The sequence below is a fragment of the Crocodylus porosus genome, unplaced genomic scaffold (genome assembly GCF_001723895.1).
Source record: "Crocodylus porosus isolate Cpor-Errol unplaced genomic scaffold, CroPor_comp1, whole genome shotgun sequence".
NCBI classification, from domain to species: Eukaryota; Metazoa; Chordata; order Crocodylia; family Crocodylidae; genus Crocodylus; species Crocodylus porosus.
The window spans coordinates 207050599-207067379 of record NW_017728886.1 but is presented as its reverse complement, the minus strand read 5'-3'; the positions used below and the strand labels follow the sequence as shown (position 1 = coordinate 207067379).

At 41.9% G+C, this 16781-nt stretch overlaps 1 protein-coding gene across 1 annotated transcript in view; it reads left to right on the top strand.

Moving 5' to 3' along the window:
• ASPH (aspartate beta-hydroxylase) overlaps positions 1 to 16781 on the top strand; it is a 167356-nt gene that overhangs the window by 115503 nt on the left and 35072 nt on the right. Inside the window, exons 18-21 of the mRNA XM_019543207.1 lie at positions 1515 to 1600; positions 5549 to 5635; positions 8248 to 8398; positions 12713 to 12849. Of these exons, the coding sequence (XP_019398752.1) occupies positions 1515 to 1600; positions 5549 to 5635; positions 8248 to 8398; positions 12713 to 12849 (461 nt within the window). The remainder of the gene's footprint in view (positions 1 to 1514; positions 1601 to 5548; positions 5636 to 8247; positions 8399 to 12712; positions 12850 to 16781) is intronic.

The following is a 16781-nucleotide window of genomic DNA, read 5'->3' as shown; positions in this document are numbered from 1 at the left end:
CGTGCTTATTCAGAGGACAACACTATTGATGGGAGCTAACAGCTATTGATAATGCATTTTTAATAATATTTCTAACATGCTTACCTAGGGTACTGGGGGCCTCCCGGGCCCGCAGCCACGGTGATTCTGCTGTCTGGAGCATGGCTTTGGGAGGCCTGGCTCCACTTTTTTCAGCAGCACATGCTGACCAAATGTCCATTGCTCCGTTTTTTTTTTCATGTTTGTTTTGTTTGTTTGTTTGTTTGTTTGTTGACCCCTGGATATCCAGAGGTCAAAAAAAAACATGGAACTAAACCTGGAGCAGTGCACACTCAGGCTGCATGCCCTTGCAGGGCAGAGAACATTGGACTATGAGGTATGTGGCGCTGCAAATGTGTTTGCAGTGCCACATACTGCACGACCATGCTCTTTTTGTGCTTGTATCTTGAAAAAGCCCTCATTTTGTAGTAAAATGTATAAAAGGTTGTTACAAGATTTAATTTTTAAAAGCCACTTAATTTTTACATGCTTATTTCTTTTGTAAAAAAAAAAAATCACTGTATCATGGGTAATCTACCTTGAACTTGAACAGTTGAGCAGAATACCCTCTGCTATTGCTGCTTCCAAGGATTTGGAGTGCAATCATGCCTGATTTTGTTTTTTTACTGACATGTATATCCAGTCTTTGCCACAAAGAGTTCAGAATTTAGGTTATAACAATGAGAAATGGGTCAGGCAAACAGGAAAGAGAAAATGGGTTGTTGAGAGAACAGTAAAATATGAAAACAATGCAATTAAGATATGGCGATATTGAAGAAGAGAAAAAATTATTGTTAGGGAATGCCGGCAAGATTTAGCAGACTTCATCCAGAAACAAAGGTAGCAGATGCAAAGTCAGCCAGGGTGTTGAAATGGGAACGAGTAGAAGAGAAAGGTAAAGAAGTGTGGAGTGGGACAAGTGGAGAAAGGGTATAGAGTGGTAACAATATATATCTTCTCCTTTCTTCATCTGATTATCTTTTGATGGCACCAAGAAATGTAGCTTTTGTTCTTGAATTTCTGTTGATGTTGTGTAATGGTTGTTTTATATTGAATACTTGTTAGAAATTCCATCAGTCAACTGGTGTGCATTTAATTTTTTATGTATGAAGATATTTAATCATAGGTGTAACTGTAGAAATGATTAATGCCACCTTTCAATGAATACATTCATAATACGAAAGGAAGACACGATATCAGCATGGAAAATAACAATTTTCCTAATGTTTTTATAAACGTTTTTCTTGTTGGACTAATTAGGCTGTTTAACAACATTTGAACACGCAAGCTAGAAAATGTTGTGTCTAAAAATCCATTTAGGTGAACAGTTATTGCATTTGTTATGAACACATGCCAGCTCTCTTTTTCCTCATACATTCTGAAACCATCTTATTTGAGAATTGTCTCACCACAACAATACTGTCTGGAAACGTTCAACCAGCCAGCTGTGAAATCCCAACAAAAGTCCTGACTTTTGTGTTTTAAATCTCTTTTAGCTAAGAAGAAGAAACCAAAACTCTTGAACAAGTTTGATAAAACCATTAAAGCTGAACTTGATGCTGCTGAAAAGCTGCGTAAAAAGGTAGCATTTGAATTCTTCTTTCACACATTCCAAACAAACAAGCATAAAAAGTAACCTGCAAATATTAGATTGTTTCTGTGTAAGTCCTCTTTTTTTTTTCCAAACCAAATATTCAGGCTTTACTTCAGGAAAAGCTCTCTTCAGTTCTGTCCTTCGAAGATGGCATGTTTACACTTCACCATGATGGTGAAATGTTTTAGGACATGTCTCAGTATTTGCATGATGCTTGCCAGAGATGGCCTGAGGCCCCCACAGCTCTGCCTCAAGTCAGTCTATTCACCCAGGAAACGTTTGCTGAGCTTGTCTAGTGCACTCAGAATACTGAGGTGACTAAACCCTGACAGTCACCAGAAAAGAGTACTGTTGGAAACCCTGTCACCATCTGGCATGCTGGTTACAGCTGCATTTGGGATATGATGAGATGCTTGCCTGGATCATCTCTAAATACACGGGTCATTGTCTCCACAGTTCTTGAGATTTGTATGTTCTGTAAATGTACTGGAGCTTCAAGCCCTCCAACTGATGTGTGTAGAGTTTTTCCCAGTTGTGCAGCACTTGTTTGCTTATCGATATACCACCTGTGTGAGAATCTGGTAACAGATCTTTGCTGCAAGAGATAATGCAAAGTTCCTTAATTTCTGTTCTGGAGAGGGCATGTTCCCTACCTGATGCCTTCCTCCTAGAATCACATTATACATTTTCCCATGAATATTACTAATTTTGGTGGTAAGGGGGTGATTGCCTGTCTTGGACAAGACTTGACTTGGCTTGTCAGAGAAAGCATGTGACCAAGAACACTCTCAGCCAAAGTCATGCCTACACAGTCTCCAAACAAGCTCTCACTTCACAGAGACTTGTAACACTTTTTGCTACAACTGACAGTATTGATGCTAGTTGGATGATTAACTTGAAGGACTCATTGTCCTTTGTCCAGGCAATCCTGGTACAAAACAGAAAACCATCTACATGGAACACTTCCAGATGAAAGAGATTGTCCATATGTGGAGTCAAATCAGACCAACCTGGTGGCCTTCTACAACCAGGTCACCAAATCCTTAGATGCAGGGGTAGCAGTGGAAATAGTCTTTCTGGACTTTTGGAAGGCCTTTGACACTGTCTCTCACCCAGTTCTCATTAAAAAACTGGGGGACTGTGGTGTTGACACCTACACAGTCAACTGAGTCGCCAACTGGCTGGAGGGCCACACCCAGAGGGTGGTGGTGGATGGGTCATTTTCCACCTGGAGGGATGTGGGCAGTGGGGTTCCCAGGGCTCGGTCCTCGGACCCGCACTGTTCAACATCTTCATCAGTGACTTGGATGAGGGAGCAAAAAGCACCCTGTTCAAATTTGCTGATGACACTAAGATGTGTGGGGATGTGGGCACGCTAGAAGGAAGGAATAGGCTACAATCAGACCTAGACAGGTTACAGGGGTGGGCGGAGGAGAACAGGAGGGATTCAACACTGACAAGTGCAAGGTGATGCACCTGGGGAGGAAGAACCAGCAGCATACCTACAGGCTGGGGAACTCCCTTCTTGTCAGTGCAGAGGCAGAAAAGGATCTTGGAGTCATCGTTGATGCCAAGATGAACATGGGCCGGCAGTGTGGGGATGCAGTCAGGAAGGCCAACCGCACCTTGTCATGCATCCACAGATGCATCTCAAGCAGGTCCAAGGAGGTGATACTCCCCCTCTATGTGGCACTGGTCAGGCTGCAGCTGGAGTACTGTGTCCAGTTCTGGGCACTGCACTTCAAGAGGGATGTGGACAACATGGAAGGGTCCAGAGGAGGGCCACTCACTTGATCAGGGGGCAGCAGGGCAGGCCCTATGAAGAGAGACTACAGGACATGAACCTGTTCAGCCTCCACAAGAGAAGGCTGAGGGGGGATTATATTGGCCTGTTACAAACTAGTCAGAGGAGACCAGCAGGCAAGGGGGAGTCCCTGTTCCCCTGAGCACTACCAGGAATGACTAGAAATAACAGTCACAAACTGGCAGAGGGTAGATTCAGACTAGACATCAGCAGACACTACTTCACTGTCAGGGCATCTAGGACCTGTAACCAACTTCCAAGCGAAGTGGTGCTGGCTCCTACCCTGGGGGTCTTTAAAACAAGGCTAGACAATAACTTTGCTGGAATTGTTTGACCCCAGTACTCTTTCCTGCCATGGCAGGGGGTCGGACTTGATGATCTGCTCAGGTCCCTTCCGAACCTACTAACTAGGAAACTATGAAATGAGACCTAGTGCCTAAAATTAGATATCTAACCCAAGATTAAATTTGTTACTACAATTGGAAAGTTCAGATTTCCCCTGCAGTCAAGGTCCAGTAGTGCATCACCCTCCAATACAGATGCTGTCCCTCTGATGGTGCTGAAATGTTTTTAAAGGTCTGATCCATGCCTGCCTACAGTGCACAGAACCTGCTCTCTTATTTGAGACTTTTACAACATCCTTCTCAAGTTCATGGACCCACTTCTTGAGCCCCTTTTGGAGTGCTCAATTAACCATCTCACCTTCAGAATCTCCCTAGGCCAAGAGATACTTCCCTGTATATCTTGTTTCAGAATGATTGACTGGTAGGGCCTTATGCAAAATTCTTATTCCCAGATGTGGTTTGAGTTGCACTTTTCCCATTTGTATGGCTGCAGAGAACGGGACTAGGAGCAATGGTGTCAAATTGCAGCAGGCGAAACTTTAGTTTGGATATTAGGAAGAACATTTAACTATGAGTGTGGTTAAGCATTTGAACAGGCTGTCCAGAAGGACTGTGAAATCTTCATCCTTAGATATTTTAACATGCATATTAGAGAAACATTTGACTGGGATTGTTTAGTCAGGAAGATCCTGCCTTTAGCAGGGTGTTGGACTAGATGGTCTCCTGAGGTCGCTTCCAATCCTACTTTTCTGATTCTGTCATCAGCCTTCTTTGTAAAAGCACCTTAAGATCTACAAGTTAAGTGCTATGTAAGAACTAGGTGTTTATTATGAGTAAACCAATATACCTGTGTTCTTCCTTAAGCCACATTTCATACATGAAGAAAAGAAATCTTCACACCATAAATGTATCTCATACACTTTGGTCTTACACTAACAGGACTGAATCTTTCAGGTTGTCCCCACGTCTGTTCATGATGTTTGGTAGGTAGCTATTTTAGAGGCCAAGACATTTCATCAAAAATGCTAAGGACTAGACTAGTTTCACCTTACGCACCTAAATAGTAGTTTGCCACCCATATAAATACCAAACAAATTTTGGCACATATGCACATTTTGCAATTCTACCTGCAATGCTGTAGTCAGCATGTATTCCAATGATTCTCTGCAAGCCAGTTTTAAGAATTCTCTGATACCATGGACTTTGAATTGTGAAGGAACTGATTAGGTTTGCAGCCACCCCACCCTTTGTAGCCTCCTCATACAGGGAGATACAGAACACTTGTGCAGTCCCAATGACCAGAGCTATTCAGACTATTCCAAGCAGACATGAAACATGCATACAGGCAGATCTACACTAGAATCTCTACTATGGTCCCTGAAAGAGTTATATGAAGTAAAAATACATATGTGGAAATGAAAATTCTAGCTAGAACCTTCTGTTTCTTTATGCTTTGTTTTTCAGTTCTTTGATCACCCATATCTGACAATATTTAGTTTTTAATTTATATGTTTTCAGCTAATTGAAAGAAAATGTGTAAGACAGACAAAGCTATTGTTTTTAACCAAGATTATTGTTTTATATCTAATCAGAATAATAAATTTCCCCGCAACAAGAAAGCAATAAATAATGTGCGAGAGAGAAACCTCTTATTCAGTAATATGAAATCACGTGTTTCTGTTTTTGTTTCATTTACCTGGGAGTATTAATCATGAAACACAATTCATCCCTTAGGATAAATGTTTGCCTACAAGATGCAACAAATATTTTTAAAAATCCTTCTTGTAGGGTAAAGTTGAAGAAGCACTGAAGGCGTTTGAAGCCTTAGTGAACAAGTATCCACAAAGTCCACGAGGAAGATATGGCAAAGCACAGGTACCAGTGAAATGGTTATAAATGTAAAACTAATAATCAGAGTTTATCTAATTATGAATTCCTGTGTGCAAAGTAGTCTGTTTCTATAGTTGTGTACAATGGTCTTGGTTTTGTTTAAATTCAAACCATTTCTTTTCTATCCACTCTCCTAAAAATGAAGGCACTGGAAAATAAGCTTACTTCGTAATAATTTAGTGGCTTGATATGATGCCTACAAAAAGAAATAATCATTTTATTTTCATAAAGCACAAGAGAATCCCATAGGACTAGGTGTAATAAAAGCCTATTTGAACTCATATTAATCAGGATGAGCAAAATGAAAACATCACAGTAGAAAGGAATTGTGCTGTGCTACAATTAATGAGGCATTTGAATTGGAATCACAACCAGTTTCTCCTGGTTAATAATAATCATTCTAGAACCAAAACACAGCTATCCAGACAGGTTATGTACAGACACTAGTATGCCGTGGATCAAATTTTCTGAGTGTAAAAGGGTGAAATTTCATTGAGTTTATTGCAGTTAAACCCTTTTTTTCCAGAAGATGTGTCCTGTGCATAAGTGATCTCCAAAAAATGAACAAATGAACTCCTAAGTTCACTAATGTACACCTATTGTGTTTAAAACTTTTTAAGTTAATGCAGTATTGCTATAAAATAATGAATCTAGATTGATTGACTTGTTTCTACTGTTGAACTGCTTCTGGTGCATGAAAAACACCTCCTCCTTGCCCTGTTGTTTAGCTAAGCAGGAATGGAACACAGGTCTATAAAAAAAAATAGGAGAGATTAGGGGAAACACTACAAATTTGGAGGTAGAAGACAGGGTAGATATGCATCTTATAGAATTGAATCAGAGATGCATAAGCTTTCATGAGCAAATCCTCACTTTATCAGATTTTAAAAATGCATCTAACCTGAGTGAACGTAAAAGGCATATTAAGTAAGGCATGCAAAATATAATTCAGTGTTGAAAATGAAATATATGTAGTGTATGGTCCTTTGCATGCATACACACACATGCACGCATACACTATATATATATATAGCGTTCATATATATAAACATATAATGGATCATGTCATACAAAGTAGAAATGTTTTGCACAAAAGTGAAGTTTTGAAATATTATCTCCTATTGCAGTTGTTCAATGAGTTTCCATTGTCTTTAATGAAGTCTGATATCACTTGAAAAGTATTATACACGTCTAAGTCTCCTTTAATATTTAAGGAGCAAAGTTCTTGGATGCATAGTAGTAAGTCCAATTTTTAGGGGAGGGGGTGTTATTTTTTTTTCAGAAGAAATCCTGGTTTGTTTGTTTTTCAAACACTACCCATAAAAATTTATTATCTGTTACGGTTTAAAAACCAAAGGCCAGATATTCAGTTTACATTATTTTGTTGATGTAAGTTGAGCTATGACAATAGTGTATTCCAAATCTATAGACAGCAGGGGTGTGTGAAATGAGCCATATTCTATTGCATTTGGCCCATATTCAGGACTGTGATTCAATTCATTGATTCGTATCACTGTCCCGATTCAATTCAGCTGAATCCGAATGTGAAGATTCAGTGCTGATTCGGAGTATCAGTGATTCGGCCATAGACACATCTTTAAATATTTTTTCTACATACCTTGAGGTACCAGGCGCAGCTCATGAACACTGTGATGGTGGGGTGGATGGAGCATCCCACAGGAGTGTGCCCCCCCCCGTGTGCTCAGTGGTAAACCTGGAAGTGGACCAGAAGTACTTCAGGTCCGCTGGGGAGTGGTCAGCCCCACCCCCCATGCTCCCTTGGCTCAGCGATTGACCATGGGGAGACCCCGGGTTTCCCCCCAGACCCAGGAGGCACCAGTCGCTGAGCCAGGGAGATACGAGGGGAGGCCCCAGCATGCTTCCTGGCAGACCTGGAAGTGGGCTTGAAGTGCTTCTGGTCCACTTCTAGGCCTGCTGCTGAGCACACTGGACACCCCCCCATGCTCCTGTGAGACACTACATCTGCCCCAGCATCTCAGCATTCATGAGCTGCCTGGTACCTTGAGGTATGTAGAAAAAACATTTTAAGCTGTGTCTTGGTTTGAATTATTGAATCTTTCCAAATCTCTCCGAATCAATTTGGAAGGTTCCGATTCAGTTTGGAAAGATTAAAGGGTCTCCTGATTTGCTTCGGAGATTCAGCCACCGAAGCAGGACAAATCTTTGCCAAATCAAGTTAGCAACCGAAGCTTCACACAGCCCTAACAGATGGGTAGTGTTCTATGAGACTCAGCCTTGTGGTTTTAGAATGTCTTTTATTCATCTCATTTACACTCAAGGAATGCAGTATTAAAAATATACATTGTTCTTAATAGATTCATATGTATATATCTTCTCCTGTGTATGCTGACATACATTTTCCAGGGTAATATGAGTAATTATAAACTTCACTACAATACTCAAGCAACCAACTAATTTCTCTTCCATGCTTACATGGAAATTTTACAGACTGGAAATTTTAAAATTCGTCCCATTAATTAGGATTTATAACATTTACTATTTACACACACAACATATTTTTGAAAATTCTGAGAAAGATGATGATTTCTTAAGAGCAGTTTTGTGTTTCCATGCAGTCTGAGGATGACTTGGCTGAGAAGATGAGAAGCAATGAAATACTGCAAAAAGCCATCAGTACCTACGAGGAAGTGGCCAGCCTGCCAAATGCCCCTACTGATCTGATAAAACTGAGTTTGAAACGACAAGCAGACAGGCAGCAATTCCTTGGTAAGACAAATAAGGCTTAGATCTATGTGATAAATATGTAGAACTTCTAGGTGACATTTTCAAATGCTGAAAAAAATTAGGAATTCACTTCTATTGATTTTTCAGCAAGATTTACATTTTTAAATTCCGTACATTCATCGTAAAAAATCTCACCCTACAATGCTGTTAGTATTCATGTTATAGTACTGGCTACAAATTCATTATCCAAGACTGGGGGCATATTGTGCTAAGTGCTGTGCATGAGGACAGTGAAAGAGGGTCCCTGACTCAATTCCCCCCTACCCCCCACCCCAACCAACTAAACAAAAGCGTTCAAGCAAAGATAGAAGAGAAAGGTGGTGGTGTGTCTGTTTGGCAGAAGAACTGGAGCATTGTGAAATTAATTGATTTACCGGTGGCCACACAGGAAGTATGCTTCAGTACTAGGAGCTGAACTCAATTCTCCTAAGAATGCTTCTATCCACAAGATAATCCTCTCTCTCTGGATGTTTCGGAAAGTTTTACTTCTCTAAAGAAAACATTCTGCATACATATTTTGAGGTTTCAAAAGGCTAGTTTGAAGTTGTAGATGAACTGTTAAGAGATTGTAACTGTTAATTATCATCAATATATAATATATTATCAAACAGAAGATCTCATGTTATTACCCATAAGCCTTTTGGCAGTTTTGTTTGATTAATATAATATACCTTATTAACTTCTTCCAGTGAGTAACTAATTAGTAACATATTTGGCAAGGTATTACCCCATAAGTTGTGAAGTGTTACTTATCTTAGTAATGTGATTTGTTAGACCTCGTGGGGGAGGTTTAAAGTAAAATTTTCTAATCACCCAATCAACTCTACATGCAGGGATGATTAGAGCAGGGGTACTTAATCACCGGCACACAGTCCAGATCCAGCCCACGGAGCAATGTCATCCAGCCCATGAGTGGCAACATTAATTGCTGCTCTCCTGCTGCCAAATTTCTGGACCCGTAGGAGTCCCAAGGCCTAGATAATGTGGCCCTGTATAGGGCCACATGCAGGTGTGTGGAGCCGTTTCCAGGCACATGGGGTCACGTTTGGGTGCACAGTGCTAGACCAGCAGGGACTGCATTCAGGTTCACAGCATCCAACCAGCACAGGTTATGTCTGGCCACATGGCACCAAGACCTTTATCGTCTCTGTTACCCACCTCTCCAACCTCTCTGGACCTTCTCCAACTTCTCCACATCCTTTTTAAAATGTGGAATCCAGAACTTCATTCAGTACTCCACTTCCCATGTCTTGTACCTAATGCTTCTATTGATGCAGCCAAAAGCTGCATTCACCTGTGTACACCTGCATCACACTGCAGACTTGTATTGAGTTTATGGTCTCCCAAGTCTCTCAAGTCCTTTTTCATAATGCTGCCATCTAGCCAGGTGTCACCACTTTCATATTTGTGTTTTTGATTATTCCTCCTGAGGTGTAGCACATTTTAACTTCATCTTCTTAGCTGTAACCCAACTGCCCAATCTGTCAAGATACTTCTGAATAGTGCTTGCATCCTCCAGTGTGGTCACAGTCCTTCCCAGTTTTGCATTGTCTGCAGACTTGCTCAAGAAGCTTTCTGTGCTGTCATCCAAATCATTAATAAATACATTGAGCAGCACTGGGCCCAGGACAGACCCCTGTGGGACTCCACTTGAAACCTACTGCCATTTTTACATGATCCCATTAATACATATCCTTTGCTTGCAGGTATTGAGCCATTTATCTATCTACCTAATAGTATTTTTATCTAGCACATATTTCTCCAGTTTGTTTATGAGACGGTCATGTGGGACATTGTCAAAAGCCTTGCTGAAGTCCAGATGCACTGTATCCACAGCATTCCCTTCATTCACTCAAGTAGTTACTTTGCAAAGAAGATCAAGTTAGCTTGACACAATTTGTGTTTCATAAGTCCATGCTGGCTGCTTCCTTCTCTAGATGCTTGCAAGTAGCCTTCCTTAGGATATGCTCCAGTAACTTCCTAGGTATTGAGGTGAGGCTAATCGGCCTATAGTTCCCTGGCCCTCCTTTTGGCTTTTTTTTAGAGGGGCACTAGATTGGACCTTTTCCAGTCCTTTGGTACCTGGCCCATCTCCTATGACTTCATAAAGCTCATTGCCAAGGGCACCAAGATCTCCTCTGCCAGTTCCTTCACTACCCTGGCATGAAGCTCATCTGGCCCTGCTGACTTTTATTATTTGGACACAGCTGACTCTCTCTTTTGTTATCTCCTCAGCTTGCCCCCTTCTTTATCCAGATATTCCTTATTATGTGTCTGGCTGCATCATAATTTTTTTGTGAAGACTGAGGCAAAGTAGCTAGTGAGTAGTCCCACCTTCTTTGCATCTTTGGTTAGAAGTTCCCCTTGGCTTGTTAACAGAGGACCCACAGCTTCCTTGGCCCTTTTGTACTGGCCAACATACTTATAGAACCTTCTGTTGTTCTTAACCTCCTTTGCCAGATGCAGCTTATTCTTTACCTTTGCCTTCCTGATTGACCCTGCAGGTTCTTGCTGTTTCCTGGTATGCTTCCTTCACCTATCCATTCTTCCATTGTCTGTATGCTCTCTTTATGCATTTGGGATATTTTAGAAGCTTCTTGTGCAGCCACATTGATCCCTTGCCATTCTTCTTTTGATTCCATCATGTCAAGACAGTTTCTTTTGGGGTTTGTGGCCTTTAAAAGCTCCCAGCCCTCCTTGGTGCCTTTATCCTTCAATCTATCTTCCAGTAATACCATGCCTATTAACTCCTTAGGTCAAATGAAATCTGCCTCTGAAACCTAGCATCCTAATTTTGCTGACCTCATGCTTTCCCTGTCTCACAATTTGGAATTGTATTTTATCATGATTGCTTACTCCCAAATTACCCATCACCTTCACATCCCCCACCAGTTCTTCCCTGTTAGGACAAGATCCAAGCTAAATTATCCCCTAGTTGTATCCTCCACTTTCTGGAATAGAAAGTTGTTTTCCACACAAGTTAGGAATCAGCTGGGCATTTATGTTTGGCTGCCTTGTTCTTTCAGCAGATGTCCAGAAAATTGCAATTTCCGATTACTACCATCCCATAGCTTTTGGATAGATGTGTCACTTTCTTGAAGATTGCCTCATTCACTCTCTCTTCCTGATTAGGTGGCCTATAATAAATCCCCACCATTATATTGGTGCTGTATCTTTCAGCTTTCATCCTCACCCAAATGCATTCTGCTTTTCTGTCTTCTTCCTCCTCGGGAACAAGTATATGTGTGTTTGACTTACAAGGTAATACCACCACCTTTTCTCTCAACCCCGGTCTTCCAAAACAGTGCAACTCTCCATGTTGATGTTCTAGTCATAAGAGCTGTACCACCAGGTCTCTATGATGCCAATCAGATCATAATTCGTTTCACAGGCTCCAGCATCCAGTTTATCTTGTCTATTCCCCATCCATGCATAGGATTTATTTTGCATTTTGGCCTACTCACTTCCCTTTTCTTCTTCTTTTTGCAGTCCTGTGGTGCTCTTTTCCAGAGTTAAGTGACTTATTTTGAGTCCTTTCCCCTCTGGGCTGTGTGATCTGTTGCTGAAGGGCTTTGATCACTATCCTCTGTGGAACATAATTTAAAGCCCTCCTTACTAGGTTGGCCAGATGATGCCCAAAGATGCTTTTCCCCATTCTCGTCAGATGGATCCCATCTCTTGATAGCAGTCCTCCTCCCAAGAGCATCTGCCCAGTGTTAAAGAAGCTGAGGCCTTCACGTTGACACCACCATGTCAGCCACTTGCAGGATATGGTGGTCTTTGCTTGGATTTTATAGCCATCTCTCATATCCCTTCTCAGCCCTTCACCTTCCAAACTGAAAAGCAGTGCAATCCTTGCTTTCGGTGAGAGCCTTCACATAGTTAAAGTTAAGAACATGCTTAAATTCTCTGATAAATTGAGGCCTCAATTGGTGTTAAAATGTGTAGCACTTTGAGACCTGAATATGTAAGGAAACTATAAAATCAGTGTCTTGTTATTCTAATTACTGCAGTACATCTAATTCTCCACTAGAGGCTCCCATAATACTGGATGATATGTTTGATATGCAGTTCCCTTAAGGTATTTACTGTAAGACTATACAAATGACAATAAACTAAATAAATGTATTCATATATACTAAAGTCCATTCTGTGTTTGCATCAAAAGTGATCATTAATAAAACTAGAGAACTCTTTTAACTTGTATTTTCTCAGAATATGTAATAGATAAGTAGGTTGTATTTAGTATTTACAAATGACATTCTCTCATAATTTATTTTTGTTGAATCAAATTAGGTCGCATGAGAGGATCTCTGGTTACTCTGCAAAAATTAGTTAATCTGTTTCCCAATGATACTTCATTAAAGAATGACCTTGGAGTAGGTTACCTTTTGATAGGGGATAACAGCAATGCGAAGAAAGTTTACGAGGAGGTAAGCTTCCATTTCAGTTGGGAAAATGTAATAAGCTCAAATATATTTATTCTGAGGAGGTCTTACTTTTAGCTAGTTTAATTTTTTTTAAATATATCATATATTTTGGTCTAGCATAATAAATAACATTTTTGCTAGTAAATCATTTTTTATTTTGTAACTCAAATATTCCTGTTACCAATGTGCTACTTTTCATAAACTAATAAGGTAAAAGGGATTATGTAACTAGCATAAATTTGCCTCCTTTGTCCCATAGTAACCTGCTGTCCCTACATATTTATAATGTAAAATATAAACGTAATGCTCACAGTAATACAGGAAATCCTCAGTTTATCCATAGGACAGAATGCAGAAGAGATCAAAAAAACCAAAACAAACCATCCTCTGTTCTGTAGGGATCAGGGCTTGTGGATGGAGGTGATATCTTTTATTAGACCAACATGGATGGATAAACTGCATTGTCAGGAAACCCTCTTATATGGATGGAAATTCACCCAGTCTGCTAAGGCAGGAGCCACCATAGCCCAGTCCGCCTGTGGGGCTGTGAAAGCTGAATGAAGAGAGACCATGACTGTTTCCTGACAGTGATGGTGCATTTATTGGACCATTTAAGCCTGAGGGTTAATTTAGGTTGGCTGGCAGCAGCAGAAGGCTGTTGGTCTGAGCCTGGAAAATGGAGCAGACTGCTAGGTATGTGTACTGGGTCTAGAGGCAAGCCCTGCCCTCAGTGTAATCAGAAGAACTTGTTTCTCCCGGGATCCTCACAGGGAGGAGATTGGGATTACATTGTATGCCAGGTATAGGGGATGGTTGTAGTTAGAAGGGAGAATTTGCCTCCAACACACAACAGTTCCCAGATACTTCCAGATACTGTTACTGCAGCTTTGGCAGTTCATAGGATAATAGGAAAGTAGGGAGGAAGGGACCTCATCAGTTCACTTAGTCCAGACCCCTGCACAAGGCAGGATCATTCCTGACTAAGCCATCCCATTCAAATGTCTAATTCAGTAGTTCTCAGCCTTTTTAGATGCATGGAATCCTTTGGAAAATGCCAGCTTTAGTTTTTCTTTCTTTTTTTACCACTACAGAAAAATAATAGAGCAATTCTTTTGTTGCAAAGAACCCAGACAAGCCAAAACAAGTCAGAATGTTTTGACACTGAATTCCTGTTTAAAATGTCTGGGTTTATCTTGTGAATCATATGTGCACACCTCACAAGGCCCACAGAACTCCCACCCGGACAGTGGTGGGAGCAGCAGTGAGAGCCATCGGACAAGCCACTCCTGAATCGATGGCACGCAGCGGCAGAAGCTGCCCCACCCCTTCCCCATGCCCTCTCACCCCAGTCTTTTATCCACCTTACAGTCCATTTGGTCCATACTTCCTCAGCTTGCTTGCAAACCATGCTTAAGCCAAGGTATATCATGTCCACTGCTTTCCCTGCATCTACAGAGCCAGCCATCTTATTGTAGAAGACAATCAGGTGGGTCAGGCATGATTTGTTTTTGATGAATCCATGCTGATTGTTCCTAATCACCTTCTTCTCCTCCAAGTGCTTAGAAATGGATTCTTTGAGGAACTGCTCCATGATTTTTCTGGGGACTGAGGTGAGGCTGACAGGTCTGTAGTTCTCTGGATCCTCCTTCTTCCATCCCTTAAAGATGGGCACTATATTCCTTTTTCCAATTGTCTTGGACCTCCTCTGATCACCGTGAGTTTTCAAAGATAATGACCAGTGGCTCTGCAGTCACATCAGCCAACTCCCTCAGCACCCTTGGATGCATTGCATCTGGCCCCATGGACTTGTACACATCCAGCTTTTCTAAATAGTCCCTGTTCTTTCACCACAGAGGGCTGCTCGCCTTCTCCCCCAAACTGTGCTGCCCAGTGCAGTAGTCTGGGAGCTGATCTTGCCTGTGAAGACCAAGGTAAAAAAAGCATTGGGCACGTCAGCCTTTTCCTCATCATCTGTCACTAGGTTGCCTCCCTCATTCAGTAAGGGAGCACACACTTTCCCTGACCTTCCTCTTCTTGCTAACATACTTGTAAAAACTCTTGTTGTTATACTTCAAGTCCCTTGCTGGGTGCTCCAGTTGTGCTTTGGCTTTTCTGACCTCAACACTGCTTGCCCAAACAACACTCTTATACTTCTCCCAAGTTGTTTGTCCAAGCTTCCACTTTTTGTAAGCTTCCTTTTTGTGTTTGATCTCACTGAAGAGTTCTCTGCTAAGCCAAACTGATCACTCGCCACATTTGCTATTCTTCCTCCACATCAGGATGGTTTGTTCCTGCGCCCTCACTAAGGTTTCTTTAAAATACAACCAGCTCTCCTGGACTCCTTTCCTCCTCAGAGTAGCTTGTTAGGGGGTCCTGCTCATCAGTTCCCTGAGAGAGTCAAAATCTGAAGTCCAGGTCCATATTCTGCTGCTCTTTTTTCTTCTTTTTGTCAGGATTCTGAACTCTATCATTGCGTGGTCACTGCTGCCCAACTTCCCTGTCTGTGAGCCGCAGGTCAAGAAGAACAAAGCCCCTAGTTGGTCTTTCCAACACTTGCACCGGGAAGTTGTTTCCAACACTCTCCAAAAACTTCCTGGATTGACTATGCACTGCTCCAAGCAGAAGTCAGGGTGATTTGAAGCCCCCCATGAGAACCAGGGTTTGTGATCTGGAAACTTCTGCTACTTGTCTGAAGAAAGCCTCACCTATCTTATCCTAGTCTACTGGTCTATAGGAGACACCCATCACAACACCACCCTTGTTGCTCTCCCCTTTAACCTTGACCCAGAGACTTCAACAGTCCTGTCTCCATTTTCATACTGGAGCTCTAAGCAATCATACTGCTCTTTTACATACAGTGCAGTTCCTCCTCCTCTTCTCCCCTGTCCTTCCTGAACAGTTCTTCATCCATGACAGTGCTCCAGTGATTCAAACTATCCCACCAAGTCTCTATTATTCCAATCGCATCATAGTTCCTTGACTGTGAGGACTTAATTCTTCCTACTTGCTTCCCAGGCTCTGTGTATTTGTGTACAGACATCTGAGGTGACTAGCCAATTGCCCTGCTTTCTCAGGAAGAGTGAATCCTCCCCTGTTCCCCCTCCTACTTCTGCTTCCTCCAGGTCCCCTGCTTCCCCACTTACCCCGGGGCTTTGTTCTCCATCCACCAGTGAACCTAGTTCAAAACCCTCCTCACTAGATTAGCAAGCCTGTCTTCAGAGATTCTCTTCCCTCTCTTTGTCAGGTGGATCCTGTCTCTTCCTAGCAATCCTTCTTGGAACAACATCCAATGATCAAAGAAGCTGGTGACACCACGTGTACAGCCATGCATTGATCTGCATGGAGAGGATGTTCCCTCTCCTACCAAGGCCCTTCACCTTGGCCAGAGGGGTTGAGGAGAAGACCACCTGTGTCCCTGTCCCCTTCACCCTTGCATCCAGAGCCCTGTAGTTGCTCTTGATCAGCTCAGGGTCACCTCTGGCAGTATCATTGGTGCCCACATGTATAAGCAGCATGGGGTAGTAGTCAGAAGGTCAAATGAAGTTCCACAGTGTCCCTCCGTTGCTTTCTTAAACCACCCTCATAGTCCAAAAGTTCTTCCTAATTTCCATCCTCAATTTCCTCTGTTGCAGTTTGAGGCCATTGCTCCCAGTTGTATAGACCTGGCCTTAGGATGTTGTGTTTAGTTGCTACTTTGGCACTCTGTCAGCATTTTCTGAGGAACAGGACCACAATAAAAAAATGGTAACTTTTAAACAGTTTACATCTCAGCTAAACCTACACAGAACTTCACAGGGCGAGAAAAGACACTACTTTTTCACCAGATTTGTCTTCCTGCCAAATTCATGTTTCATAGTTTCATAGTAGTTTCATAGTAGCTAGAGTCGGAAGGGACCTAGGTAGATCATCTAGTCCGACCCCCTGCCTTGGCAGGA